The 27,989-nt window shown below is 36.6% G+C and overlaps 4 protein-coding genes and 1 long non-coding RNA gene across 7 annotated transcripts; 3 read left to right on the top strand and 2 right to left on the bottom strand.

Moving 5' to 3' along the window:
* Positions 1 to 1,402: 1,402 nt before the first annotated feature.
* Positions 1,403 to 5,188, top strand: LOC141709016 (vacuolar protein-sorting-associated protein 37 homolog 1-like). The gene is made up of 7 exons (XM_074512897.1): positions 1,403 to 1,584; positions 2,550 to 2,774; positions 3,735 to 3,822; positions 3,999 to 4,038; positions 4,276 to 4,322; positions 4,428 to 4,548; positions 4,654 to 5,188. Exons 1-7 carry the CDS (start codon positions 1,568 to 1,570, stop codon positions 4,830 to 4,832), a joined length of 717 nt encoding a protein of 238 aa, XP_074368998.1. The 5' UTR covers positions 1,403 to 1,567; the 3' UTR covers positions 4,833 to 5,188.
* Positions 5,189 to 5,485: 297 nt separating this feature from the next.
* LOC141709018 (uncharacterized) lies at positions 5,486 to 6,114 on the bottom strand. Its single transcript, XR_012569684.1, has 2 exons — positions 5,878 to 6,114; positions 5,486 to 5,703 (listed from the first exon to the last, which is right to left on the bottom strand). It is a non-coding gene; the product is annotated as an uncharacterized LOC141709018 (long non-coding RNA).
* Positions 6,115 to 6,642: 528 nt separating this feature from the next.
* Positions 6,643 to 9,165, top strand: LOC141709014 (photosynthetic NDH subunit of subcomplex B 1, chloroplastic). The gene is made up of 6 exons (XM_074512896.1): positions 6,643 to 7,321; positions 7,485 to 7,675; positions 7,783 to 8,040; positions 8,225 to 8,330; positions 8,703 to 8,788; positions 8,904 to 9,165. The coding sequence occupies exons 1-6, from the start codon at positions 6,716 to 6,718 to the stop codon at positions 9,067 to 9,069; spliced, it is 1,413 nt and encodes a 470-aa protein (XP_074368997.1). The 5' UTR covers positions 6,643 to 6,715; the 3' UTR covers positions 9,070 to 9,165.
* Positions 9,166 to 9,466: 301 nt separating this feature from the next.
* On the bottom strand, positions 9,467 to 10,507 carry LOC141709017 (pistil-specific extensin-like protein). The gene is made up of 2 exons (XM_074512898.1): positions 10,176 to 10,507; positions 9,467 to 10,031 (listed from the first exon to the last, which is right to left on the bottom strand). Exons 1-2 carry the CDS (start codon positions 10,345 to 10,347, stop codon positions 9,709 to 9,711), a joined length of 495 nt encoding a protein of 164 aa, XP_074368999.1. The 5' UTR covers positions 10,348 to 10,507; the 3' UTR covers positions 9,467 to 9,708.
* Positions 10,508 to 11,741: 1,234 nt separating this feature from the next.
* On the top strand, positions 11,742 to 26,768 carry LOC141709013 (aspartic proteinase 36). 3 transcript variants are annotated; one of them, XR_012569682.1, is made up of 12 exons: positions 11,742 to 12,400; positions 12,776 to 12,905; positions 13,019 to 13,269; positions 13,399 to 13,626; positions 14,124 to 14,286; positions 15,417 to 15,490; positions 15,592 to 15,688; positions 15,815 to 15,881; positions 16,127 to 16,198; positions 16,302 to 16,600; positions 26,188 to 26,240; positions 26,327 to 26,768. XR_012569682.1 is itself a non-coding variant. In XM_074512895.1 (10 exons), the coding sequence occupies exons 1-10, from the start codon at positions 12,174 to 12,176 to the stop codon at positions 16,466 to 16,468; spliced, it is 1,476 nt and encodes a 491-aa protein (XP_074368996.1). In that variant the 5' UTR covers positions 11,742 to 12,173; the 3' UTR covers positions 16,469 to 16,779. The 3 variants fall into 3 exon arrangements, 1 of the variants encoding a protein (XP_074368996.1); XR_012569683.1 differs by lacking the exon at positions 26,188 to 26,240; XM_074512895.1 differs by lacking the exons at positions 26,188 to 26,240; positions 26,327 to 26,768 and having other exon boundaries at positions 16,302 to 16,779.
* The last annotated feature ends 1,221 nt before the right edge of the window (positions 26,769 to 27,989 follow it).

Genomic DNA, 27,989 nt, shown 5'->3' with positions numbered 1-27,989 from the left:
AAAGAAAAGAAAGAAAGTAACATCTTTTTTTTCCACCCCTTTATAATGAAACAAAAGTTTTTATATATAGCGGAAGAAAGATTAATTTGTAACTTACACATTAATGAATAAAATTAAAACTAGGTCAGTAGTATAGAAGTTACACAAATTAAAATATAAGTTACAAAATAAAAACAATCAAAGATCAATTTGAATTTTATTCAAATAAAAAATAAAAAATTATTGAATTGCAAATAAAAAATTTCATTATATTCTCCTTCTCGTTTGTGCCTTTCCTGCGTACAATAAAGCCGGTCATTAAATGACAAATTAAGGAGTAATTTCCTTGTAATTTTCCAAACTATTGATTAAAAAAAAAGAAAAAAAATTAAAATTTAAATGACCTATAATCAAGGACATTGGTGTGGATTAGATTTAATATATCTATTTTGACATTTCTTGCCGGTTTGTTTTAATTTTTCTTAAATCACTTTTGATTTCTTTATATATAGTTTACCATTATTTGGAGATCTACCGCACGCCACATGAATTTCAGATTTTCAAAATAGTTATCAACCTTTTTTTATGCCTGTAAAAAAATAACTAACGTCAACTTCTGTTTAAAATTAATTTTTATTATACAAGTATTTTTAAATTAAAGCAAAAAATTGTCGGATTCAAAATTAAAATTCCAAGCCGCGTACTATTTAGGGGTGAAAGCGAGTCGAATGTACGAACAGTAGTAAGGTCAGATTCAGCTCGGATTTACAAATACTCGTTCAGATTCGGTCCGAATTTGAATTAAATTTTTCACTTTTTGCTCATATTCGACTCCAATTCGAATATAAATATTCGTTTATGATTCGGTTCGACTCGATTATGTACCGAATTAATCGTTTTTATATATTCGGATCCGAATTTGTCTAAAATAATACTAAAAAATTAAGAATACTCGAATAAATAAGTACAAAACTAAAACATAATCATTTTGTATAATATAATTTTAATATAAAGGCATGACATGTAAAATATATTATGAACGTAATTAACGAAATCGAATCGTATATCTTTAATACATACATATTTAAGTACTCTGAAATTATACGAACTACTATATATAAATATGACCGAATATCAAAATGACGAGATTCGACTCGATATTCGTTCGTATTTTAAAGTAGGATTCAAATCCGCTCGTTTTATATACGAATACGAATTATATTCGTTATTAACAAGTCGAACCCGGATTACTCGGATTCGTTTTGAGCCGTGGTAATATTACATCGGAGTTGATTGGGCTAAATATGTAAACGCTCAAAGTCCATGCAACAAAGGGTTGTTCACAGTTGGGCCATTATTAAAATTATTCATTTTTTAAGCCCAGTCCATGATTGTGTTTCTTCAAAAACATAACAGAACAGGAACAAGTTGAACACAGTTACATACAACATTTGATTACCAATACAACGTGCCTGTCTGTGTATAACCGTGTTTTGTCGGAGAAAAACATCCTTACAATCATCAATTCGGATCGGGTTATTACAATTCGGGTCAAAAATCGGATCTTTGAATAACCTTTGAATTCATCATGTTCAAATCTTTCTGGTATTTTCTCATCCTAATATTTTGATATTCATGTTTTTTTTAATTTTTGTATATAATTGTGCTGTGTTTATATATTGATATTATTAATTATTAATTTTTTTGAATTAGTTGACCAATTTGTTTTAAATATATGTTATACTTATAGTTGATTTTAAGTTATGATATAGACTATATTTTAACCATTGCAAAGTTTTGTGATAATGATTTGAGAAAGTGTAGGATTAATAATAGTAAAATGGAACTGGAAAGTTATCGAGAATTCGAGATTGATTTATAGGACTATTTTGAGGGATTATTTATTGTGAAAAAAGTGATAGTTCTATGTGATAATGATTTGGGGAAGTGTAGAATTATTGTTATCATAATTGAACTATGAAGTTATCGAGATTGATTAATAGGACAATTTTTAGGGATTAGTATCGTGATATTAGTGAAAATCGTAGGTGGTTAAGGGATTATATGTGATAATGATTTGGGAAAATGTAGAACTATTGAATTAATATTATCAAAATTGAACTCAAATTTTATTTAGATTGATTTATAGGACTATTTTTAGGGACTATCATCGTGAAATAAGTGAAAATTGTAGGTGGTTAAGGGATTATTGATGTGATGAAACAGGCGTAGCTGGAATTCAATCTGCTGGATGCTTGAGTTTGTCAAATAATTATAGTAGTTATAAGGAAGGAGTAATGTAGTAGATTTACCCACCTGAAAGTTTAATTTGGTATTTTAGTGGAACGATCCCGATAATATTGTATAATTTTTTTACTAATAGTGTTATGTTTGTAAATTTTAAGATAAAATTTATCAGCGTGATGATAGGGTTAACTAGACAGAATGATACTGTATCATGAATCAATGCTTTTAAGTTATTCGTATAATGAATGGAAATGTTGTATAGTGTTTTTTATATACCTAAAAAGAAAAAGAACTAATCTTAGAATTTGTTTATGTGCCTACAGGGGTTCTCAAGAGCAAGGGACCCCGGCGCGCCCTCAAGAAATTCCTACAAATTCATGGTATCCTCCATCGGTAGTAAGTTCACAGAATTCCCCCTCCCGCCCTCCAGCGCCTAGCAGCAGCTCTTCAAACTCCTTCCCGCACATGCATGGTGATCGACCTCCGTCATTCGCTAATGTTCCACCTGCAGAGGCCGCAGCCATTATTAATTCTTTGAAAGACAAGAGGTGGCATTTATATTATTTACTGTTCAGTGTTTATAATCCCAGTTCTGCTTTTGGTTTGAGAATTTTGCTGCAAATTTTGGAGAGGCAAGATAGCTTCGTAATTCAGAACATATCAAATGTCGCAATCCATTAAGTGAAATTAATATATTCATTTATTTTGTAAAAGAGGGGTTATCATTTTTTGCACGCCAGTAAGTTCATTCATCAAGATTATTATAACAATTTGAGAGATGTTACATGCATTTTATTGAGAAATGTAGAAAGAAATTAACTTGTGTGCACTCAAGTGCCTTTTTCTCCCCTTGATTGATCTAATGATCACTATAACTAGTATCTGAGAACTAGTAATAAGTATAATCGTTACTGGTTGTTGACCGACGATAGATCTAAGGGTGGCACGAAGTGGAAGTAACATTCATTAAAGTAGCTTTGGAAATTAAGATTCTTGTTAACAGCTCTAGTATTATGAATATTTTATATTTTGTCTCTTCAAATTATATATGTACAGTTTATGACTTTTTGATAGAAATCATACGTAGATTGTTTTCTTAAAATTTATTAAGTGAAATATTAAAAATCAAAGGCAAATTTTTAATAGATCCTAATACTTTACAAAACATTTAGGAAATAAATTTTTACGTAATATTTATTTGATTGTAGGTATATGAGTTGTAAAAATAATATCCCCCAAACCCTAGATCAGGTGCTAACTGCAACCGGTTGTTGGTTGGTTATTACTTTGTGTGTTCTCTTACGATGATTGTCCTGTTATGGGTGATTTCATTGTATGTTGGCATGCATCCTGAATCTCTGATCCAGCCATATTTTACTTTTAATATATTGGTTGTAAATTTCAGGAACATAGAATTCTACTGATAACTTGTACACTTGAAGTCACTTGAGGGTTAGTTACTAGTTTGTTTCTTATTAGTCTGTTGTCTTGTTATGTACTTCTTTCAGTGTTGATGAATTGAGGAAACTTTTGTCTGACAAGGATGCCTATCAGCAGTTGTTGCATTCACTCGACATGGTCAAAACTCAGAACAGTGTGAGCTGCAAATGCTACTTTTTGCCATTCTTCCTCTGAGAATTTTTGTTTATGATTATATGATCTTTATTGATGTCTCGTGGAAATTATATTTATATTATTCTTCATCAGTCTTGTTATAGTCTTGTATTATTAGATTTTTTGCAGTTATTTATCTATCATCACTTTTATTACAGGTCTGGGATGAACTTAAAAATGAAACTCTGCAGCTTGCAAGTGAGTTTGTTGCTTTCTGTTTTTACCAAGTGTGCCTAATATTTAGTCATTCTAGTCCTACTTCTTTTAACCTATATATATGGGCTTGTTTAGTTAAAGTGTCATAACATGTATCTTCTTCTTCAATGTGCCTCCCAGCTCTTTATTTTACTGAAATGAGTTTCAAGACAAAGATATCATTGTGTATCTCAGATCACCGCTATCCAAATATATTAATCCAAATAATTTTTAATGCAGGGGAAAACTTGGAAAAAGAATCTTATATAATGGAGTTGAAAAATCAGGTGAATCCTAAAAATGTCACTTATACTTGAGGCTTCATCGTTATATCATTCAACGTGACATTGTTAATAATATTCCAAGGTGTAATGTTTTCTTTGTGTCAACAGTGTAGAATAATTTGGACAACCGAATTGGCAACTGCCCGAGAAAAGTTAAATGAGCTTGAGAGGCAAACATCTGAGATTATGATGTCATACTCGCCACCATCAATGCTCCAGCGCATTCAAGGTAAATCAATGATTTTCTTTTGTTTATATTTATGAAGAGTTGGTAGCAAATATTGGAAAATGAATTTACTTTAATTATTTTACAACTTGTATCTATATTTTGCAGAGACAATGATCAAAACAGATGAAGAATCTGAAACTGTCCACAAACTGCTGCTTGAAAATGAATGTGATCTCCCAGTCTTCGTACAGAAGTACAAAAAGCTGCGGAATGCGTATCACAAATGCGCTCTCACCCATCTGGCAGCTAAAACATCGATGATGGGTTCAGGCGGGACTATGTAATAATACCTTTTCATGGATCCTTACCTCATACCGTGCTGATATTTATGTGAACATTTGTTTTTACCACCCGCCTTCGTTCACCTTAGTCATGTTAATATTTTGTATAAACTGTCACAGTTGCCACCTTTTAGAGACCTTTCAATTCCATTTTGTTGAACTCAATGAAAGCCTGTTTGTAATTACTAGAAAACAGTTCTGGAAGTCCATGCTTAGTCTTAAGCTGCTTCACCGTGTAAGAAATTGGTCATTGCTTATTCGAAGGTGCAGGCTACAAGTGCATATTAACTGCAAATTTAAATTTGGCAGTTGCTTACTTGCATCTGAATAGAAAGTTGTAAAGATTATATGTTGATGTCTATTGTCTGCCTTGTTTAAGATTATTTTGATGTATGCCTTGTTTAATCTGAAATTTCCAATTTTCACTTAAAACGGAGATAAACAATAAAATTCATCAAAGTTTACTATTTTAGTTCTATTAAAAAAGGGAGATATAGTTATGTGTAATCGATCAGCATCAAAATATAATAAATTCATATATGTTTCTCTTTTTATCGTAATTTAGTTCTGGAGAATTCCTCACACCTGGGAGTAGTGTAAAAAAATGAATGGAGCCTGTATTTGGTGATATTTGGGTTCACTGTAGTAGGTACGTCAAGCCTGGCACCGGTCCAGCCACCATTAACATTGGTGGCAAAGTTGCAGACAGGGTCCGGTGAGTAAACAAGCCTGACAAAACAATTTCTGGGGTTGAGCTTCTTGCCATTGATGTAACTGCTAACTGTGAGCTGGTATTTGCCTGTTTCAGCAGTCTCGTCGCTCCCATAGTATACGGCTTGGCTTCTTCCATAACAGGTAAGTGATACTTTGCTACCTGCATCACCAAACAATGCAAATAAGTGACATGACTTTGATTTGATATTGAACTTGTAACTTCTAGAATAGTCGGTAGATTAGCTTAGTTTTAGAACTCTTTTTGATTCTATTATCAAGAATGAAAAATTGTAGTAACAATTAAAATTTTAATATCTTGGCGGTGGTTATTTACCTTGGATAGGTCTGGAATTACTGAACCTCCGTCCCTGAGTGCAGTCCTGGCAAAGAACTCTACCTCCCACATTGATCACCCCATCATTTGAATCTCCAGCAACATTCAGATTCATGGAAGCCATTAACAGGGAACATGCAGTGATCAGTAACACCATTTCTCTCATCTCTCTCTCTCTCTCAATCTCTCTCCCCCTCTCCCTCTCTTCCTCTCTCCCTCTCTCCCTCTCCTCCCTCTCCTCCCTCTCCCACTAATGTTTCTACTTGCACAATGTTACAACATCAGTATGTATTTATACTAGAAACAATGTGTAATAAAAGCTAGCTAGGATCATGGAAAGTTCAAGCCATACTTATGGAAAATATAGATTACATTCGCGGAAAGGTTTGTTTTAAATTATTACCCTTTCAGTGTTATACACTATAGCAATACATTTTTAGAATGTTATCCTCTTGGTGTTAGATACCATGTACAGAAATGCATGGATAATCGAGACTGTTGGATGCTCTATTAATTAAAGAATTATTGTCTTCCCTTGATTTTTAATTAACAAGGTTTTTAGACTAGATTTTGGAGGAGAAGCTACAATTCTGAGATTCAAGCTGTAATCTTGAATGATTTATAATTTATGAAAGATCCTTTTGTTTTTTTTTTTAAAAATAGTTCTCTTAGGATCACTCATTCACTCTCCTAGCCCTATGTTATTGTACTAGGGGACCACTACTTATCCAGCCATCTTCCACACATTCGAATTGCTAGGCCTATCTATCAATCTTGTATTAAGACAACTAATATATCATACAATGACCAGAAGACAAACTAAAATTTACAGAGCATAATGGCCTCTGCTACATCAGCATGTCTACTACCAAAATCAGTTGTTCCAAAATTCGCATGTTCACCTGCAGTTTCTGGAGGTGCTAGTCATCTCACCAATGCAGCTTTCTTTAATACTGTCACACTGTCTGACCAACTTTGTCATGCACAGAGGCCTTGTTTTCGGCAATATGCTAAAAATAGGAATGAGTGGCTTGACCCTTTTGATTTCGGAGATGATCCTGAAATGGAATATGGATCAATTTTTTCAGATGGTAAGCAAGAGGAGGATCCCAGACCACCTGATAATCCTGATAACCCATATGGCTTCTTGAAATTTCCAATGGGGTACAGTGTGGAAATTGCTTCACTAGGTTTGAAAATCAGAGGTGATGTTAGAAGATGCTGTTGTGTTATTTCTGGAGGGGTTTATGAAAATTTGTTGTTTTTTCCAACAATTCAGTTAATCAAGGCGCGGTATCCAGGTGTTCAAGTGGACGTGATAGCATCACCTAGAGGGAAACAAACTTATGAGTTAAATAAAAATGTCAGGTGGGCTGATGCTTACGATCCAGATGTAGACTTTCCTGATCCCGCAGAGTATACTGATATGATTGGAATTATCAAGGTCAGTCATTTCATATTTGTTGCTTTGGTTAACTAGATTTTGCAATTTTTTTTAAGTCTATGCTTTCTTTAAGTTCAGAGATTTATATATTCAGGATAGAAGAACAACCAAAGCAATTTTAACATTGGAAATGTGACCTACATTGTCTTGTGCTCATTCACAGAATAGATATTATGATATGATCTTATCAACCAAACTAGCAGGGCTTGGACACGCAGCATTCTTGTTTATGTCTACTGCAAGGGACAGAGTTAGCTACATATATCCCAATGTGAATTCTGCAGGAGCTGGTTTGCTCTTATCTCAAACATTTACGCCTGATAGATTGAACCTCTCAGATGGTGGATACCATATGTAAGTCGTAGTGAAAGAGTTTATAAAAAAAAGTTGAAAGATAATTTGGATAATGTGGAATTTATATATTCACTAGAAAGGATTTATCATCGGATTGCTTAATCCAGGTACCATCAAATGACCGATTGGTTGGGAAGACCTGCTCGTGGTGTACCAAGAGAACCCCTGCCTCCACTAAAAGTATCGATCTCTAGGAAGCTGAAAGAGTACGTGATGGAAAAATATACAAAAGCTGGTGCAGTGAAAGGAAACTATGTAGTGATTCATGGTATACAGTCAGATTCAAAAGCTTCAATGCAGTCCGGTGGTGATCCTGATAGTTTGCTTCCCATCCAAACCTGGGCAGAAATAGCCAGCACCATACGGTATGTCAGAAATAAGCTATTTTTAACTATAAGAATAGACATGATTCATATTAGGAGTTTTCAAACTTATTTATATCAGTATATAGTCAGCAGCAGTGGATGTCACATGTAGCGCATAGTTCTGGATGCAAATGCTGAAATACTTAAATATTAATGAATCTTTGGTATGTGATTTTTTCAATAGCGGAGTGAAGCCAGTTTTTGTAATTCCTCGTGAGAAAGTACGGGAAGACGTTGAAGAAATTGGTGGAGAAGAAGCCAGTATAGTATTCATCAGTACTCCAGGACAGGTATTTCATCATACAAAGACATCATTCTATAGTTCATCTGCTTGAAAATTAGCCCTAGTTTAAAACGCATGAATGTCTGTGTGAAATTATGAACTACTTGTCAACATATCGTCCTAAAAAGTTCCTCCGCGACTTGGCATCATGATATCCTTGAGTTCTATGTCCTCTAAATACAGAGTTCTCTCCTTTCTGGTCAAAGCAAAGGTCCGAGAAAAGTGATCGAATAATCAAAGCAAAGAGCATTTTGCAGAGAGGCTAAAACTTGCATCAACTGAACAATTATTTGAAGTATAATAGACTATATAGTCTAGAGTGACACTTTTTCGCCTTCTCATGACAATAACTTTTGTGCTTTGCCTTCTCTTGGAGCAGTTGGCTGCTCTCATCAACGATTCAGTCGGTGTAATTGCTACAAACACAGCCGCTGTCCAACTCTCTATTGCACGGGAAAAACCTTGGCAAGTTTTTACTTATACGAAATAGAAATCTCTTGAAGACCTACCACAGCACATATGTCAATGCACTTGTACATATCTTTGGGCTCATTCATGTTTCTGTGTTTCTTGTCAACAGCATTGCCTTGTTCAGCTCCGAAGAGAAGGGGAAGCTCTTTGTTCCGGATGCAGAAGTGAAAAGATGCAAGATTATTTCATCAAAGACAGGATCATTGGCAGACATTGATATCGAAACTATTAAAGCTGCAGTTCAGATCTTTGAAATGCCCCTGGCACTTGTATAGACTAATATCTTCTATTTTGTTATACCACTTAATTGTCAAAGATTCTCGAAATGCCCTAGCACTCTCTTCTCTCTAATTGTCTTCTTTTCACTTTCATCTCTCTAGCATTTTTCTACAGTCTGGATATGCAGTTATGTTCTGTTGCAGACTTCTACTTGTACATGAGCTTTGTTATTATTCAGAAAATAGGAAAATGTACGAAGTTCGTGTTAAGGAACCAGTTATCCTAAAACCTCGAGTTGTTAGAGAATGACCCTTTCCAGGATCTTATATAATTCTAACACTCCCCTCACTCGAAAGCCCATCTTTGGGTCGAAGAGTGGATCATGGACGCCCATCTTTGGGGCATAAATTTGTCTTTCGTGTCCCTCATAAATTGTGAGAAATGTTGGGGGTGACAGTGATGGAACCTGAGTCCTCTGCCAGTCTGAGACCATGTTAAGGAACCAATCACTCTAAAACCTGAATGACTCTTTCCAGGATTTTATATTATTCTAACAGTTCGTTATTGAACAGAACAGAGAAAAATGAATGCTGAAATTTGCTGAACGAGTGAATTAGACTGAGCATGTTACAAACATCTGAATCAGGTTGAACATACATTAAAGCAAAACCGAAAACAAAGCAACAACAGGACCATCAGAACTTGTTTTCGGATCCAGTTGCATCAGGTTCATCACACATGGGAGTTGTGTAGTAAAAAGAACCAAGCAGATATTTGGTAATATCTCGGTACACTATGGTTGGTTTGTCCAGCGCAACCCCTTCCCGGCCACCACCAGTATTGGTAGCAATGTTGCAGACAGGGTCCGGTGAGGAGACGAGCCTCAGAAAGCAATCTCTAGGATTGATCTTCTTGCTGTCGATGAACGTAATTTCATACTCCCCCGTTTCATCAGTCTCGTCGCTCCCATAGTACACAATTCGGCCTTCATTGAAACATGTTATCGATACTCTGCTACCTGCATCATCAGACAATGCAGGTACATATTAAACTTATTAGTAGAGCTCTTTTGATCTAGCAATGTTATGAATACCTAAATTTTGACAGAAACTAGATTATCGAGTGAGATTTTAGAAGAGCTGGTAACTTAACACGAGTTTACCTTTAATAGGTTTGGCACCATTGAGCCATTCATTCCATCCCTGAGTGCAATCCTGGCAAAGAACTTTACCTCCCACATTGATCACCTCATCGTTTGCAGCTCCGACAATGCCCGTGCTCACGGAAGCCATTAGAAGCGAAGATGCAATGATCAGCAACACCATTTCTCCCATTTTTCTCCGGTGAATCAATAATGTTTCTACTAAGAATAGTTGTCAATGTATCAATATATAGAGAGTGTCTGTTATGGCATAGTGGAAGAGCACTACTTGTGACGTGCTTACCATTTGTTTTCTTTTCTGCGTCTACCAACCAAACATTATGTTTGAAATAAATTTTACAAGCATTTCTTTTCAAATGCATTCGAAAAGCAAATCAAGCGGATATTACACTTACAAATTTACCTACTAATGCTTGAAGGAAGTTGCCAGGAACAATGAATTCGAAAATCGAATCCAGGTAGCTCAACTGGTTGAATCCGGAACTTTACGGGCTTACCATCAGGTGCCTAGTCAAGAATTTTGGTCAATGGGATCAAAATTAAATACACTATAACAATTATTATTTTCGGGTGGGGTCAAAAATAAAATTTATACTATATTTTTTAGGAAAATATTTTTTTATACATATATTTTAGAAAAATTATAAGTTCACCGGGTCAACCGCCTCCGCTGGCTATATATTTGCTACACCCTAGTTACCATTCCAAGATCCTAGGTTCTATTTCATGCTCGGATTTAAGTAGGGGTCGCGAATGTGAGATGTTGTGCCCGCTCTTTTCATCATTAGTCGAGGTGCGCGTAAACTGGTCAGAACACCTTAAAATACTTAAAATACTGGCTTAAATTTAAATGAGTTAATTTCCGATTTTTAAATAGTTATCCGGCTCAAACGATCTTTAGAACACCGTCTAAAATAATAATTAAAAATTAATAAACAAATCTGCTAAGTATACAGTTGGTTAGGATTATAAAGAACAAAACCAAAAGTTAAAAGCATAATAATGAGACTCTCAATAGTTAAGCCTGCATCACATCTTTCACCGACATGGCGTGTCCGTCGCATCACCAAGCCGACAAGTTACTACTAACCAAACTCACTTAATTTAATTAACCACCATTACTAATCAAAATTTGAACGTTGATTAATCACAACTTTGTAACTTACACTTTAGTACTTTACTAACATCCCCTGTCATCATTCAGACACATGTGTACTTATATTACTTAGGGTGAATAATAAATTTATCCTATTTTTACACAAAATTGATAAAAATAACCAATTTCTGAAAAGTTGGTCAATTTTGGCCGATGGGATACCCAACTGTTAGTGGAGTATTCATTTTATATAAGATACCCAACTGACAGTGGAGTATCGCATATATGAAATATCCAACTACCAGTGGAGTATCTTATACAAATTGGGATACCCAACTGACAGTGAAGTATTCAATCGGCCAAAATTGGTCATTTTTTTCAGAATGACTATTTTTGTTAAATTTTTTCAAAAATCGGCTATTTTTATCATTTTTTCTATTACTTAAACTATTCACTCTTCCACTTTCATCTCTCAAATCCCTCTCTAAAATCTCTCTCTCTCTCTCTCTCACACACACACACATCCACTTTGATCTCTCTCTCTCAGATATCCACTCTCTCTAGTCTCTTCTCTCTCTCTCTCACTCCCTCTCTCCTCTCTCTCTCTCTCTCTCTCTCCCTCAGACATCCACTTTAATCTCTCTCTCTCTCTCTCTCTCTCTCTCTCTCTCTCTCTCTCCTTCTCTCACTCCCTCTCTCCTTCTTTCCTTCTCTCTCTCTCCCCCTCAGACATCCACTTTAATCTCTCTCTCTCTCTCTCTCTCACGCAGCAATGCAGAAAAGCAACGGCTTCAATCTTCTACATCTTTCTTTAACTATCCACACATAGACTACTTTATGTACTTATTTATTTATCTAATTATACTTATAAATACATATTAACAGATATTTAATTATTTGAAATGGCGGCGAAGGCTGGTGTGTTAGTGTTATTGATCTTTGTGATTGCTGCGGTAGTTCACGGAGGAGGAGCTCCGGCGAGATTATTAACACTAGAGAGAACCTTTCCGGCGAACGAGACGGTGGAGATAGAGGTGTTAAGAAGTAGAGATAGAGCAAGACATGCTAGAATCTTACAAGGTGTTGTTGATTTAGATGTGTTTGGTGCCTCCGATGTCTATGTGGCCGGGTAATTTTAATTCAAATATAAATATTTTTTATACGAGTTCGAGTCGTGACAGATGATTGTTGCAACATAATTTCGGGTCCAAGTCCCCGTTGCAACATAATTTCTCCGCGGAGTAAGGTATGCTGGAACAATTATCTGTCATGGACCCCGACTAGGAACATTCATGTATATGTGTAAATTATTGTTATTTTTTCTGTTGAATCATACATTTTAAGCTGTTTGTATATGCATTATGTGTGTGTAAAATTGGGGAGATATGGAGCAATATTTATGTAATTTGCGGTTGACTTAGTTGACCTTACTGGATGTAATATTGTTTGATTTAATACTAGCTAGTGTTTGTTGATTGGTAAGTGAATGGTTTGTTGATTGTAGGTTGTACTATACCAAACTAAGATTAGGTTCTCCACCTAAGGAGTATAATGTGCAAATCGATACGGGAAGTGATATATTGTGGATTAGTTGCAGTTCCTGCACTGATTGCCCTAAAACAAGTGGACTCGGGGTAAATTTTCCGCCTTTGTCAATTTATTCTATCTTTTCTTTTTCATGTGTGACTATTTTGCTTATTATAAATTTACAAGAGTTACACACTTATCAGTACTGATTGATTATCAGGTTGAGCTCAATTTATATGATATAGGAAGCTCATCGACAGGTTCCTTGGTTTCATGTTCGAACCCTATATGTAACTCCATGGTTAAAACTAATGCTGCTGGTTGCATCACCCAAGGGAATCAGTGTGGTTATTCTTTTGAGTATGGGGATGGAAGTGGGACTACTGGTTATTATGTTACTGATCTGCTTTACTTCGATACAATTCTGGGACCATCAGTGACTGCTAACTCTTCTGCTCCAATAGTTTTTGGGTAAGCGTATGTGAATACTTCATGTAGTTTTGTAATTATTTTTTTGAATAGTAAATTTCTCTCGACTTAACTAGTGACGGAAGATGTTTGGTTTTTTTGGTTGAAGATTGTCTTTGTTGATTGAATCAGGTGTAGCTCTTATCAGTCCGGGGACTTGACAAAAACAGATCGAGCACTTGATGGAATTATTGGATTTGGTCAACAGGATTTATCTGTCATGTCACAATTGTCAGCTCTTGGAATCACTCCTAAGGTGTTTTCTCATTGCTTGAGAGGCGAGGGCAAGGGTGGAGGCATTTTAGTTCTTGGTGAGATTTTGGATCCGACAATCGTTTATACTCCACTTGTCCCATCACAGTACGTATCTTTCGAAGCATAAAATACTTTGCTTGATCTTTAGGTTCTCAATTGGATAGACATTTAGCTATACATGACTGTGAAAAATCTGATGAAGCTATACTGCTATAGAAGTTACGACTTTTAGAAACTTGTGAGCTTAATGATGCAGGTTAAAATGCTAAACATCATGATCATCGACTCGTAAACGGTTTAGTTCATCCATAATCCTAAGTTCCCCTAAATTACGTTTGTACGGATATATAGTCATAGTCGTAGAGAAGATTTTCAGTGAAGCAAACCCAATCATTATAAGTTTCCTCGGTGACTTCAAAGAGACTTAATGACTAGGAGTCCTAAATGTTTGTGATTGAGAGAAATATGCAATTACTCTCTCCCTGGTACCACCAGTTTGAGCAATATATCAGTTACATTATTCATGTTTAGCTAATTCCGCCACTCTGTATTCCTATGTCTGAGGTAGGTACCTTAATTAGTCTCACTTTCATGTCTTTCAGGCCTCATTATAACTTGAATCTGCTAAGTATTGCTGTTGGTGGGCAGTTGCTGTCTGTTGATCCAGTAGCATTTGCAACATCAAGTAACCGAGGAACTATCGTAGATTCTGGAACAACTTTGACATACCTTGTTGCAGAAGCTTATGATCCCTTTGTTGACACTGTAAGTTCAGCTTTTCTTTACTTCTGTAATAAACTTTTATTGAGATTTTTTATGAAATAGATTGGTGACCTGCATTTATTTAACCATGAAAGTTCAGTTTTTCTTCTAAATTTGTGTCAAACTTCTGTAACCAACCAGTACTTTTGTAACGAGAAAACGAAACGAAATTGAAAACAAACAAGCAAAACAAAATTTCAGTAAAGGAAATAAACTGAACTTGATATGAAATGAAGAACAGGAAAAGGAATACAATAATGAAAAGTGTTCACAAATCAGGATAAGCCCCTCTCTACCCACTATCTCTCCTTATATCCTCAGCTCACTAACTTAACACGTGTCATCGATCTAACAGTTGACTTCTATAAACCGTTATGCACATGATCCAAGGTATTCTCACTAAAATGACGTAGTTTTCCAGCAGCTAATATTTAGAATATTACATAAGTTAAATAAATTAATTAACTAACATAGGTGACGTGGAAACTCAGTTATGATAGTTACAACTTCTTTAGATTCATTGTACGAAATAGATTGGTGACTTGGTGACGTGCATTAATAAGTCTAAATCAGATCTGGAGAAGGGGAGGGGGTGAACAGACTTGCCTGCCTGCTGCATTTATAATATTACTCAGTCTGTCATTACTTACTGAATTGGAAAAAGGAAAGACAGTTGTCTAAGTTCTTTTTTTGGGTTTATATTGAAGTCCATTACATTACTTAAACGAGGAATTTAATTGAAGTTGACTATTGAGTTCTTGTGAGACTATGAGCAAGTGTAACATGAGTGGACTGTAATTATAATAGTGTTTCAAGGTGTAGGTACAAATGAGAAAAATACAAATCTTACTAATTGAAATACCCCTCCATATTATATTTGTTAAGTAATTCCTAGATATAAGTATAAAGTATGGCATAACCTAAATAAGCTCTTTGTGAAAACTTGCATTTCTGCGTGAAATTACTTTCTCGCCCTAATCAACCATCGGTGAGGGGCAGGAAAGAGGCCAAGAGCAGTTAATCAGAACTTTTTTATTCATACAAGCTTGTTCTAATTTGTTAGTCAATAGTTTACAGTTTTCATGTTGAAGATAGAAATTTTAAGTTGTTTATGTTTCCGGCTTATTATGAAGGTAACTGCTGGTGTTTCACAATATGCAACACCGATGGTTTCAAAAGGAAGTCAATGTTATTTAGTCTCCTCCAGGTTTGCACAATACTGTTAAAGAAGTTTATTTTGAGGTGTAATATGTTTAGGTCATAATGTTCTTTTGAGGCCTTGATATTAACATATGTTTTGTCAACCAGCATAAATGAAGTCTTTCCCCTTGTTGCTTTTAACTTTGAGGGAGGGGCGTCTATTGTACTTAAACCAACGAACTACCTGATGGACACGGGCTTTGTTGTAAGTTTTCAATTTCAGATCTCAGTCCAATTAATTCACACAATTATTAGTGATATACACAATTATGCTTGTGAATCAATGTCATGCTGTTTGTTTAGCTGATACAATGTCATTTGCAATTGGCAGGATGGTGCTCCATTGTGGTGCATTGGTTTTCAAAAAGCTCAAGATCAAGCAGTGACGATATTAGGAGGTTGGTAATACACTAATTTAACGGTGAAATATTGTTTGAAGTTCTTGTATGTTTAGCAACTTGCTCCAATGTCAATAGTACAGTTGTGCTTGGAATTAGAGCTTGTTGATTTGTTTTGCCACAATTCCTTATTAATTTTTTATTTTGAATTTTATAATTTATCCTAAAACACAATCTTTCATATTTTATCTACCTTGTTTCACATTCTCGACAAGTCAGTGACTAACAAGCATTTTTTGACGCAGATCTCGTTCTTAAAGATAAGGTATTCATCTATGATCTATCTCGCCAACGAATCGGATGGGCAGATTATGATTGTAAGTTCTATCTCCACAACATAATCTAAAAATTCACTTTTTCTGTAGGTCAAGTTTCTCTCCCAATTATTCCTAAAATGATTACCAACCATCTGTTCTTCAGGTTCTTCGTCTGTGAATGTCTCCATAACATCTAGCAAGGATGAATTTGTCAATGCAGGACAACTACATTCCAGCAGCTCCTCAAGAACTACACTATTGCACTTGATACACTTAAGCAGTTGCGGATTCTTCTTCACATTTCTATACACCAGATTCCTATTTTGGTAACTTCTTACATGGCAGAAAGGACATTGGCCTTTGGCCATTGATTGAAAGCCAACGCAGGCCTCTAGGTTATTCGCATTCTAGCCATTTCTCCTGCCATATAAGATATAACTCTTGGACCAGACTTGATACCAGGTAAAAGTCCTCATTCTTTTTTCTTTGAACTTCGACAAAGATTCAGCTCCCTCCTCGGCAAGAGGTCCGCGATTTAAAATTGATTTCCCTACATTGTAGATACCCTGTATAACCCTGTAGTATAATGGTGATTAAATTTTGAAAAATATAGCAAAAAGAAGAAAGTTATTGTCTGTCAAGTGCTGTCACTTTATTTTTATTTTTATGAAGTTAATTTTGTTCCGCTGCTGAAAAATCAAAGATGTAAATATTACTGTTGCGACTTGCTTTTTATTGAAGTCAAAAGTTGTATTGTAATAAGTACCTATAATAAGTACTTATTACGAGCGGAGTTCGAGTGGAAGAAGTGTAAAACTCAGTTAGTGGTCATTTATTTTACTGAACACATTTTCATGTTCAATCACCGGTGTTTACTCCCTCCGTCCCAATATACGTTTCCTCTTTTGACTTTCGGTACTGTTCACGGTAAGCGATTGACTATAAATTTATGTCTAATCTATAATATCAAATATAGTCATGAGTGATCTCGTTGAATTCGTATTTATCAGTTAATACAGTAAAATTTTTATATTTAATACTAATACGAATTTAAAGATATTAACGATCAAAAGTGTGCATTTGGCGTGTCCAACACAAATAGAAAATGTTTTTAGGGATGAAGAGAGTAATAAACGAACGTAGCTGAATTGACCTGACACAAGTCACAGTCTAGTTTTGTTCCCAAACAGTGTGTTTATATGAACACCGCCCAAGATATGATTCAAAAGGAGTGTGGGGCCAAGTTTACCAATCGGTAGAAACCCCCATTTAAAAAATAGACAACTTCCGTATATACATATAAAATTTTAAATACAATAATAAGATGTTAATGTTTTTTTAAGAAAATTTAAAAACTTTATACATCAAAATCAAATCTATACTATTTTATTTTATTAAAGACGAAAAATTAAAAGTTCGGTTGATTGTTGCCTTTTGGTTCTCGGTTACTCAATTCATAACCGTCAGATCAAACTAATAAGAACCTTTAGATATAATCTTAATTAAAATTAATAAAGAAGTACAAGGTTCGAATTCTACTAGCAATATATTAAAATTATAATTTACAATATATAATTATAAAAAATAACCGTAGTGTATTTTAAAATTATTATACTAGGGGTATAACATTCGAATCCCAACAACAATATATTAAAATTATATTTTAAAATTTTTAATGATAAAAATAACCGTGTATCGCACGGGTTATATACTTGTGTGTGTATATATATATATATATATATTAATTTTCTCAATTTTTCGAATTAATAAAAATTAAAAGTTGTGGTACCATATATAATATACATGAGTTAAAATGTAAACATAAGATATAATAAATGTTTTCTAATAAAATAGGATATATTTGTAATGTGCCTTATTAACTTGGGCTAGGATATATTTAACAAATTCCCTTTTAATAAGTAATGGTTTATTGTTTTAGTAATCTCCTTTCTTTACCTTGAAAAGAAAAAGAAAGAGATGAAAGAAAGAAGATGAGTCCTTTGTTAAATTTCTTTAAAAATATATATATATATATATATATATATATATATATATATATATATATATATATGACAGGTTGATAATAGTATATGGGCGGTTTGAACCGGCCCGGTTCGGTCCGAATTTTTTACGGTTTCCGTACGAACCGGTCCCGAATGAGCGGTTCAAACCCACCCATTTGGCCAGCTCTACGTGTCAATCTAAAGCACTTGTGCACGCAGAATACTTCTAAGCATGTAAAGCAAAGGTGGCAAGTTATATTTGTATAGGATATGCACATATTTCATAGTTTCTGAAACTGCATGCATGTTATTAATACTAGCAAAGATTGATGGAGCATGCCATTCATGCGTGCACATTTGGGGCTTGTCTAATTTGTTGGGATTTATTTTAATCTAAACATATATGTGTTTTATTTGTTTTGTGTTTGAATAAACCAACAACTAAGTGTACGTTGGATTAGGAACTGGTCTTTAGGAAGTTGAGTGTGTTTAGGAGTGTAGTTGATGATGGACAGAAAAACCAGGGAATGTTCTCCTGGTTTGTAGGTTTCTAGTTCTCAATAGTTATATATGTAATCGTTTCTTTATGCAATAAAAGAGAAGAGAAGTTTTCCATTGCAGATAATTAAACTGTATTGTTTCTGCACTTTCACTTTAAAACCAACATCTGGTAAAAACTTCTCTTTTATTGCATAAAGAAACAATACAGTTTCATTATCTGCAATGAAACTTTCAGATTCTCGACACTTGGTTTTCGATTGTACCATGCCTCATGTGGGGTGATGGTAGACATTGAACGTGTGGGTAATTTATTCAGAATATGGACTGCATGACGCACCGCTTCTCCCCAATAATACGATGGCATCTTTCGTTCAGACAAGAGACTCCTGGCCATGGCCACCACTGTTCGATTACGGCGCTCTACAACACCATTTTGTTGAGGTGTATAGGGCGCCGTATAGTGCCTGGTTATACCCAAATGCAGTAAAGAAGAGAGATGGAGACGAGTAAAAGCAAAGAGAGTTCTTTCAGTCTAAGCTGTCCAATGCTGACAAAATCAAATCACACTGTGTGGGCTCAAAAGATGAAAGTATTTATGCAAGCATATGGGGTGTGGGATGCAATTGAACCTAAAGATCCTAAGGCTGCACCTGAGGAGAAGATGGACAAACGGGCAATGGCTCTAATCTATCAGGGAATTCCAGATGACGTACTCTTGGCACTTGCAGAGAAAAAGACATCTAAACAAGCCTGGGAGGCGATCAAAACTTTATACCAGGGGTCGGATAAGGTGAAGCAAGCAAAAGCACAGACCCTCAGATCGGAGTTTGAGGCAATAAAGATGAAAGAATCTGAGCAAATAGAGGATTTCTGCATGAGACTCAATGGGCTGGTAACGAACATCCGGGCATTGGGAGAACAAATTGGTGAAGGACAAGTAGTGAAGAAACTATTGAGAGCTGTTCCAACCAAGTTCCTGCAAATTGCTTCAGCCATTGAACAATTTGGGAACTTGGATTCTATGTCAGTAGAAGAGGTGGTTGGATCGCTTCGGGCTCATGAAGAACGATTACAAGGTTCAACAGACAGCAGCGAGGGACATGTTCTAATGTTAACTGAGGAGGAATGGCAGAAGAAAGAGAATGGTGACAAGAAGCTCTTGTTGACGAGAGAAGAATGGCTGAATCGGTCTGGTAAAGGTAGTTCTTCAGGAGGTGGAAGGGACTATCGTGTGCGAGATAATCGCATTGTGCGAGATAGAAGCCAAGTGAAGTGCTTTAACTGTGGTGGCTACGGACATTTCGCAGCAGAATGCCGTAAACCAGTGAGATCAAGACAACAAAGGGGCGAGGTAAACCTGACTCAGACAAATGACAACGAGCCTGCATTGCTCATGGCTATGTGTGATAACAGCATACTAGCTTTCACTGAGGAGAAGGGCGTAACCCACAGTAAAGAGGTGGAGGAAAACACATGGTACCTCGACAACGGGGCTAGCAATCACATGACAGGACATAGAGAAAAATTCGAAAATTTGGACAGAACGGTGAAAGGCGAGGTGAAATTTGGAGATGGATCATTGGTGAAAATTGAAGGAAAGGGGTCAATTCGAATTGTGTGCAAGAATGGTGAAACAAGAATTTTACAGGGGGTATACTTTATTCCCACACTTCAGAGTAATATCATAAGCCTTGGACAACTTTCAGAAGAAGGAAATAAAGTGGTTATAGACGGTGAAAATTTGTGGGTCTATGATAGTTGTGGGAGAATGTTGATGCAGGTTAAGCGATCTGGAAATCGATTATACAAAATTCACATTGAAGAGGCACATCAGCAGTGTTTATTGACAAAGGATGCAAAAGAAGCATGGTTGTGGCATCAACGGCTCGGACACGTAAATTTTCATGCCATGCAATTAATGTCAAAGAATCGAATGGCATATGGGATGCCCGTTATCAGAAAACCAGAGGAACATTGTCATGGCTGCATTATGTCGAAGCAGACGCGTAAGTCTTTTCCCTCAAAATCTGATTTTTCTGCTTTAAGTGCTTTAGAATTGAATCATATGGATCTATGCGGCCCTATTACTCCTGCTACACCAGCGGGTAATCGCTATTTTATGTTAGTTGTTGATGACTTTACAAGGATGATGTGGGTATATATGCTTAAAACAAAAGATGAGGCCTTAAGTAAATTCAAAACGTTCAAACTAGCAGTTGAAAATGGGACAACACGGAGCATAAAAGTCTTGAGAACTGATCGAGGAGGGGAATTTTGCTCGAGAAAATTTCAGAATTTTTGTGAAGGACAGGGTATAACCAGGCACTATACGGCGCCCTATACACCTCAACAAAATGGTGTTGTAGAGCGCCGTAATCGAACAGTGGTGGCCATGGCCAGGAGTCTCTTGTCTGAACGAAAGATGCCATCGTATTATTGGGGAGAAGCGGTGCGTCATGCAGTCCATATTCTGAATAAATTACCCACACGTTCAATGTCTACCATCACCCCACATGAGGCATGGTACAATCGAAAACCAAGTGTCGAGAATCTGAAAGTTTTTGGATGTACTGCTTATATGAAGATTCCCACTACCCACACAACGAAACTTGATGCTAGAAGTAAATTAGTGATTCACCTTGGTCGCGAGCCTGGCACCAAGGCATACCGTCTTTATGATCCCGTCTCACGGAGTGTGCATATCAGTCGAGATGTAGTTTTCAATGAGCATGACAGTTGGGACTGGGCATCAGACATGACTGCAACAACTCAGACATTCGTCCTGGATGGTTTTGCAACAGAAACAGGAGACGAGCCCTTAGAAACTGCTATGACTGAGCCACCAACGCAAGCCACACCAGTCCAAGAAACTAGTATGAGAGATAATGCAGACATAAGAGATACATATGATGACAGCACAACGCCACGACGATTTCGTCCCCTCCGTGATATTTACAGTACCACGACTGCCATCGAGCTCGAGGAAGAACTTCTGTTGATGGGAATTGATGAACCCGTTTGTTTTGAACAAGCAGTCAAGGAACATGTGTGGAAGGATGCCATGGACAAGGAAATCAGTTCCCTTGAAAAAAATAACACCTGGAAACTCACCAACTTACCAGCGGGACATAAAGCAATCGATCTGAAGTGGATTTTTAAATTAAAGAAGGATCAAAATGGGGAAGTGACAAAGCATAAAGCTCGGTTGGTAGCAAAGGGTTATGTTCAGAAACAAGGAGTCGATTTTGATGAAGTGTTTGCCCCGGTCACTCGATTGGAAACCGTTCGGTTATTATTGGCATTAGCAGCTAAAAACGCTTGGGAAGTTCACCATCTCGATGTTAAATCTGCTTTTCTAAATGGTGTACTCTTAGAAGAAGTTTATGTCTCTCAACCCAAAGGTTATGTGAAGCAAGGTTCCGAGCATCAGGTGTATCGCCTTCTGAAAGCTCTTTACGGTTTACGTCAAGCACCTAGGGCATGGTACTCTAGATTAAATCAGTGTTTAATGCATTTGGGTTTTACAAAGTGCCCATTTGAGCATGCCGTTTACACTAAACGTACTGGTCAAGACTGTTTGCTTGTTGGTGTTTATGTGGATGACTTGATCATTACGGGCTCAAAATTGTCAGACATTGTCAAATTCAAGGGGGAGATGAGTCGTGAATTCGACATGTCTGACCTTGGCAAGTTGTCTTATTATCTGGGACTGGAGGTCTTTCAAGGTCCTGATTTCATCGAGATTAAGCAATCGAGTTATGCCATGAAAGTACTGGAACGAGCAGGAATGGGAGACTGTAACTCTGTTAAGTATCCGATGGAGCACAAGTTGCAGTTGTATGCAGACGAAACAGGTAGTCCAGTAAACTCAACCTATTACAAGAGTATAGTGGGTGGTTTACGCTACTTAGTCCATACACGACCAGACATAGCGTATGCTGTGGGAATGGTTAGTCGGTATATGGAACGACCCACGGAATTACACCTAAATGCAGTAAAACGTATTTGTCGTTATGTAAAGGGAACTCTGACATACGGGCTGGTTTATACAAAAGGGCGAGGGAATTATATTCTGTCAGGATTCTCAGATAGTGATCTAGCTGGAAGCTTGGACGATAGGAAGAGCACGGGTGGTATGGCATTTTACTTGGATGAAAATTTGATCACTTGGGTCTCACAAAAGCAAAGGTGTGTTGCTCTGTCGTCTTGTGAGGCGGAGTTTATGGCAGCCACTGCTGCAGCATGTCAAGCCGTGTGGTTGCAACGAGTCCTTAGTCACATTACTGATGTCAAAACAGGTCCAGTTGTGTTGTACATCGACAATAGATCTGCTGTAGACTTGGCACGCAATCCTGTTTTCCACGGAAGGAGCAAACATATTGATCTGAGATACCATTTCATTCGTAATTGTGTTGAGCAGGGTTTGGTTATTATTAAGCATATTAACACGAATGAGCAAAGGGCCGATATTCTGACCAAGGCATTGGCTGCAGCAAAATTCGAAAAGATGCGGAGTCTGCTTGGAGTCAGGAAACTTGAAGATGTTTAGATTAAGGGGGAGTATGTTGGGATTTATTTTAATCTAAACATATATGTGTTTTATTTGTTTTGTGTTTGAATAAACCAACAGCTAAGTGTACGTTGGATTAGGAACTGGTCTTTAGGAAGTTGAGTGTGTTTAGGAGTGTAGTTGATGATGGACAGAAAAACCAGGGAATGTTCTCCTGGTTTGTAGGTTTCTAGTTCTCAATAGTTATATATGTAATCGTTTCTTTATGCAATAAAAGAGAAGAGAAGTTTTCCATTGCAGATAATTAAACTGTATTGTTTCTGCACTTTCACTTTAAAACCAACATCTTATGTTGGGATTTATTTTAATCTAAACATATATGTGTTTTATTTGTTTTGTGTTTGAATAAACCAACAGCTAAGTGTACGTTGGATTAGGAACTGGTCTTTAGGAAGTTGAGTGTGTTTAGGAGTGTAGTTGATGATGGACAGAAAAACCAGGGAATGTTCTCCTGGTTTGTAGGTTTCTAGTTCTCAATAGTTATATATGTAATCGTTTCTTTATGCAATAAAAGAGAAGAGAAGTTTTCCATTGCAGATAATTAAACTGTATTGTTTCTGCACTTTCACTTTAAAACCAACATCTGGTATCAGAGCATAAAAGAAGTTTAATTATCTGCAATAAAAGAGAAGAGAAGTTTTTACCAGATGTTGGTTTTAAAGTGAAAGTGCAGAAACAATACAGTTTAATTATCTGTCTTGACCATTTTGTTGAGGTGTATAAGAAGTTTATGTCTCTCAACCCAAAGGTTATGTGAAGCAAGGTTCCGAGCATCAGGTGTATCGCCTTCTGAAAGCTCTTTACGGTTTACGTCAAGCACCTAGGGCATGGTACTCTAGATTAAATCAGTGTTTAATGCATTTGGGTTTTACAAAGTGCCCATTTGAGCATGCCGTTTACACTAAACGTACTGGTCAAGACTGTTTGCTTGTTGGTGTTTATGTGGATGACTTGATCATTACGGGCTCAAAATTGTCAGACATTGTCAAATTCAAGGGGGAGATGAGTCGTGAATTCGACATGTCTGACCTTGGCAAGTTGTCTTATTATCTGGGACTGGAGGTCTTTCAAGGTCCTGATTTCATCGAGATTAAGCAATCGAGTTATGCCATGAAAGTACTGGAACGAGCAGGAATGGGAGACTGTAACTCTGTTAAGTATCCGATGGAGCACAAGTTGCAGTTGTATGCAGACGAAACAGGTAGTCCAGTAAACTCAACCTATTACAAGAGTATAGTGGGTGGTTTACGCTACTTAGTCCATACACGACCAGACATAGCGTATGCTGTGGGAATGGTTAGTCGGTATATGGAACGACCCACGGAATTACACCTAAATGCAGTAAAACGTATTTGTCGTTATGTAAAGGGAACTCTGACATACGGGCTGGTTTATACAAAAGGGCGAGGGAATTATATTCTGTCAGGATTCTCAGATAGTGATCTAGCTGGAAGCTTGGACGATAGGAAGAACACGGGTGGTATGGCATTTTACTTGGATGAAAATTTGATCACTTGGGTCTCATAAAAGCAAAGGTGTGTTGCTCTGTCGTCTTGTGAGGCGGAGTTTATGGCAGCCACTGCTGCAGCATGTCAAGCCGTGTGGTTGCAACGAGTCCTTAGTCACATTACTGATGTCAAAACAGGTCCAGTTGTGTTGTACATCGACAATAGATCTGCTGTAGACTTGGCACGCAATCCTGTTTTCCACGGAAGGAGCAAACATATTGATCTGAGATACCATTTCATTCGTAATTGTGTTGAGCAGGGTTTGGTTATTATTAAGCATATTAACACGAATGAGCAAAGGGCCGATATTCTGACCAAGGCATTGGCTGCAGCAAAATTCGAAAAGATGCGGAGTCTGCTTGGAGTCAGGAAACTTGAAGATGTTTAGATTAAGGGGGAGTATGTTGGGATTTATTTTAATCTAAACATATATGTGTTTTATTTGTTTTGTGTTTGAATAAACCAACAGCTAAGTGTACGTTGGATTAGGAACTGGTCTTTAGGAAGTTGAGTGTGTTTAGGAGTGTAGTTGATGATGGACAGAAAAACCAGGGAATGTTCTCCTGGTTTGTAGGTTTCTAGTTCTCAATAGTTATATATGTAATCGTTTCTTTATGCAATAAAAGAGAAGAGAAGTTTTCCATTGCAGATAATTAAACTGTATTGTTTCTGCACTTTCACTTTAAAACCAACATAATTCCATATGCTCAGTATGTATTAGTACTGATTATTTTGTTAAGCTTAAAGTATGTGCGGTTAATGGTATATGTGTGTGTATAAATATCAGCAGCTAGCTCAGTCGACAAGCTGTGCACCTTCTCTCTCTCTGACTCATCTCTCTCTCTCTCTCTCTCCATCCCCTTCCAAATTTGTTCTGCAGCATTATTCAACTTTTAATTATATTGTTAAGATTAAAGTATGTGCTGTTAATAGTATATGCGTGTATAAATATCAGCAGTTAGCTCCGTCGCCAAGCTGTGCACCCTCTCTCTCTGACTCATCTCTCTCTCCCTCGACCCTCATCTCTCTCTCTCTCCCTAGACCCTCATCTCTCTCTCTCTCTCTCTCTATCTCTCTCTCTGACTCATCTCTCTGTCTCTCTCCCTAGACCCTCATCTCTCTCTCCCTCTCTCTCTCCCTCTCTCTCCCCTTCCAAATTTAATCTGCAGCAGCTCTAAAGGTACCTATTGGCTTTCATTTCTTGCTTTGTCATTCATTCTTACTTATTACAAACATGCATGTACCTTATTTTAGCTTGTTTTAGCTTATTTTATTCTGATCTTTATATACGTTATGATTTTGGTTCTGCCTCTCAATCTAGAGTCCAAGTCCAACTGCTCACCCTGTAATGTAATAATAGTGTACAATAAGTTTGCGGCCATTGTTATGTAATTATTATTATGAATAAGAGAAATAAATACTTAACCATTATTGTTTAAATAATAATAAATTAATGTTATTTTTCAGATGTTTCCTGAGATGCGCGAGTTCTTCACATATTTTATAGGCTACATGTTCATGTATTAGCCATATTATTTAGCCGTTAATAAAACTGTCTGCATTTCATTTTTTTCTAATTTTATTATATTATTGTTGTATATGACAGATCTTTGGTATGGAGAACAGTACATGTTGAACAACCTACTGAAGTGGCAACTGCACCGGAGATCACCCCCACTGCAGTGGAGATCACCCCCACTGCACGAAACGAAATCGAAGAAGAAACAAACACAAATATTCCACGACAGCAGCAGCAGCAGCAGCCGCAACAAGTAACTAATGCTGCTGGTACTGATACTTCTTCTGATCAGAGTCTTTTCCCCCTATTTCCTTATATATGTGTTATTCAGTGTCTTATACTACTGTTATGTTCACCAACGCAAGCCTGTAGTAATTATTTCAATTGCTTTGCTTGTGTTGGTACCGAGTCTTAGCATCTATTTAGCAATGCATCATCATTCAAACTCGAGTTCAGTGGAAACTCTAGTGTCCAATTTTAATGTCTCTCAGTTTGATCTTCGAGATGACATTCTTGTTGAGAAACTCACTAACAAGTAAAGCAACATAGAGGCAAGTGTATAAAGAATTTAACAAGTTTAGGCCAAGACCACAGTTAACAAAACAAAACATGCAGGTAAATAAAATCAGTAACTGAAATAACGTTGAGAGAAAGAAAGATGTACCCAAAACCATAGCTTTCAACAGTGACTGAAATAAAGGTTTACAGATACAAAACGCCAAGAAAATGATTACAGCTGAGTCACCAGGCCTTGCTCGAAGTCCTGGCTGCTCTTGAAGAGATTATTGCCCCCTACCTGCTGCGTTTGGGATGTGCGCAATATCTCCACCAGGATAAAACAGCTCGGAGTTTATGTTAACAGCAGCAACAAAACCTCCACTTCGACCAGCACCTCAGTTGCCGGAAAAAATCAGCACTTCAGGACTTATGGGAGAGAAATGCAGAGAGGTTGAAGAGAAGAGATGAGAATGTAGTGTATAGTATTCATTCAGTTTAGCCTCTATTTATAGGAGAGGAAAAATGAAACTGTCCACACACTTAATGTCTGAATTAAACTGCTCCATTAATGAAAAAATCAAAACTGATCAGATTTTGAATTCATAAATGAAAAAATCAAAACTGAACAGCTTTTGAATTTAAATTATTTGTAACAGCTTTTCACATTAACACCCACATTATTATCAGAACTTAAGTTAAATTCTGATTTGACTCATCAGTACTTAAGTTCTGATTCGACTCATCAGTACTTAAGTTCTGATTCTGATATCAGAATTTGTTAAGTTCTGATTTTATTCATCAGTTCTTAAGTGTTATTTGCAGGTTCAATATATAAATCCTCAAATAATTAAAATCCTCGCCCAGGTCGCCTCGCGTACGCGAGACGCCGAGACATTCGCCCAAATCGCCCTTCGACCCGGTCCGGTGCGGTGCGGTGCGGGGCGCGCGTGAAGCACACAACAACACAATGGACCATCACACACCTTAGTAGTTGTATACTACTCATGTGGGTAATACCATATAAAGCACACAACCCCCTTTATTTATTTCAATGTGGGACAAACATTCTCAAATTTTCCAAGCTTTTCCAAGCTACTTTCATCTCTCATTTCATATGGATTTCATTAAGAAAATTCTTAAAACCATACATGAAAATTTAAGTTCAAATATCATTGAACAATTTCCAATCATTAGATTTTAGGATTAACATCAAGAACATAATTAAATTAAGCTCTAAAATCCTAATTTTCTA

This window comes from Apium graveolens, chromosome 2, assembly GCF_009905375.1.
Source record: "Apium graveolens cultivar Ventura chromosome 2, ASM990537v1, whole genome shotgun sequence".
In the NCBI taxonomy this organism is placed as follows: domain Eukaryota; kingdom Viridiplantae; phylum Streptophyta; class Magnoliopsida; order Apiales; family Apiaceae; genus Apium; species Apium graveolens.
Note: the sequence above shows the minus strand (reverse complement) of the source record. Positions and strands in the feature narration are given on the sequence as shown.

Bases quoted from the DNA above. Each gene is read 5' to 3' on its own strand.
- LOC141709014 (XM_074512896.1), top strand. From the start codon at position 6,716: ATGGCCTCTGCTACATCAGCATGTCTACTACCAAAATCAGTTGTTCCA. The intron at 7,322-7,484 runs GTCAGTCATTTC...GCTCATTCACAG, and splicing joins ATATGATTGGAATTATCAAG to AATAGATATTATGATATGAT. The intron at 8,789-8,903 runs GCAAGTTTTTAC...TCTTGTCAACAG, and splicing joins ATTGCACGGGAAAAACCTTG to CATTGCCTTGTTCAGCTCCG.
- LOC141709016 (XM_074512897.1), top strand. The intron at 4,323-4,427 runs GTGAATCCTAAA...TTGTGTCAACAG, and splicing joins TAATGGAGTTGAAAAATCAG to TGTAGAATAATTTGGACAAC. The intron at 4,549-4,653 runs GTAAATCAATGA...TATATTTTGCAG, and splicing joins AATGCTCCAGCGCATTCAAG to AGACAATGATCAAAACAGAT.
- LOC141709017 (XM_074512898.1), bottom strand. From the start codon at position 10,347: ATGGGAGAAATGGTGTTGCTGATCATTGCATCTTCGCTTCTAATGGCT. The intron at 10,032-10,175 runs GTAAACTCGTGT...CTGATGATGCAG, and splicing joins TGGTGCCAAACCTATTAAAG to GTAGCAGAGTATCGATAACA.
- LOC141709013 (XM_074512895.1), top strand. From the start codon at position 12,174: ATGGCGGCGAAGGCTGGTGTGTTAGTGTTATTGATCTTTGTGATTGCT. The intron at 12,906-13,018 runs GTAAATTTTCCG...ATTGATTATCAG, and splicing joins CTAAAACAAGTGGACTCGGG to GTTGAGCTCAATTTATATGA. The intron at 16,199-16,301 runs GTAAGTTCTATC...TCTGTTCTTCAG, and splicing joins CGGATGGGCAGATTATGATT to GTTCTTCGTCTGTGAATGTC.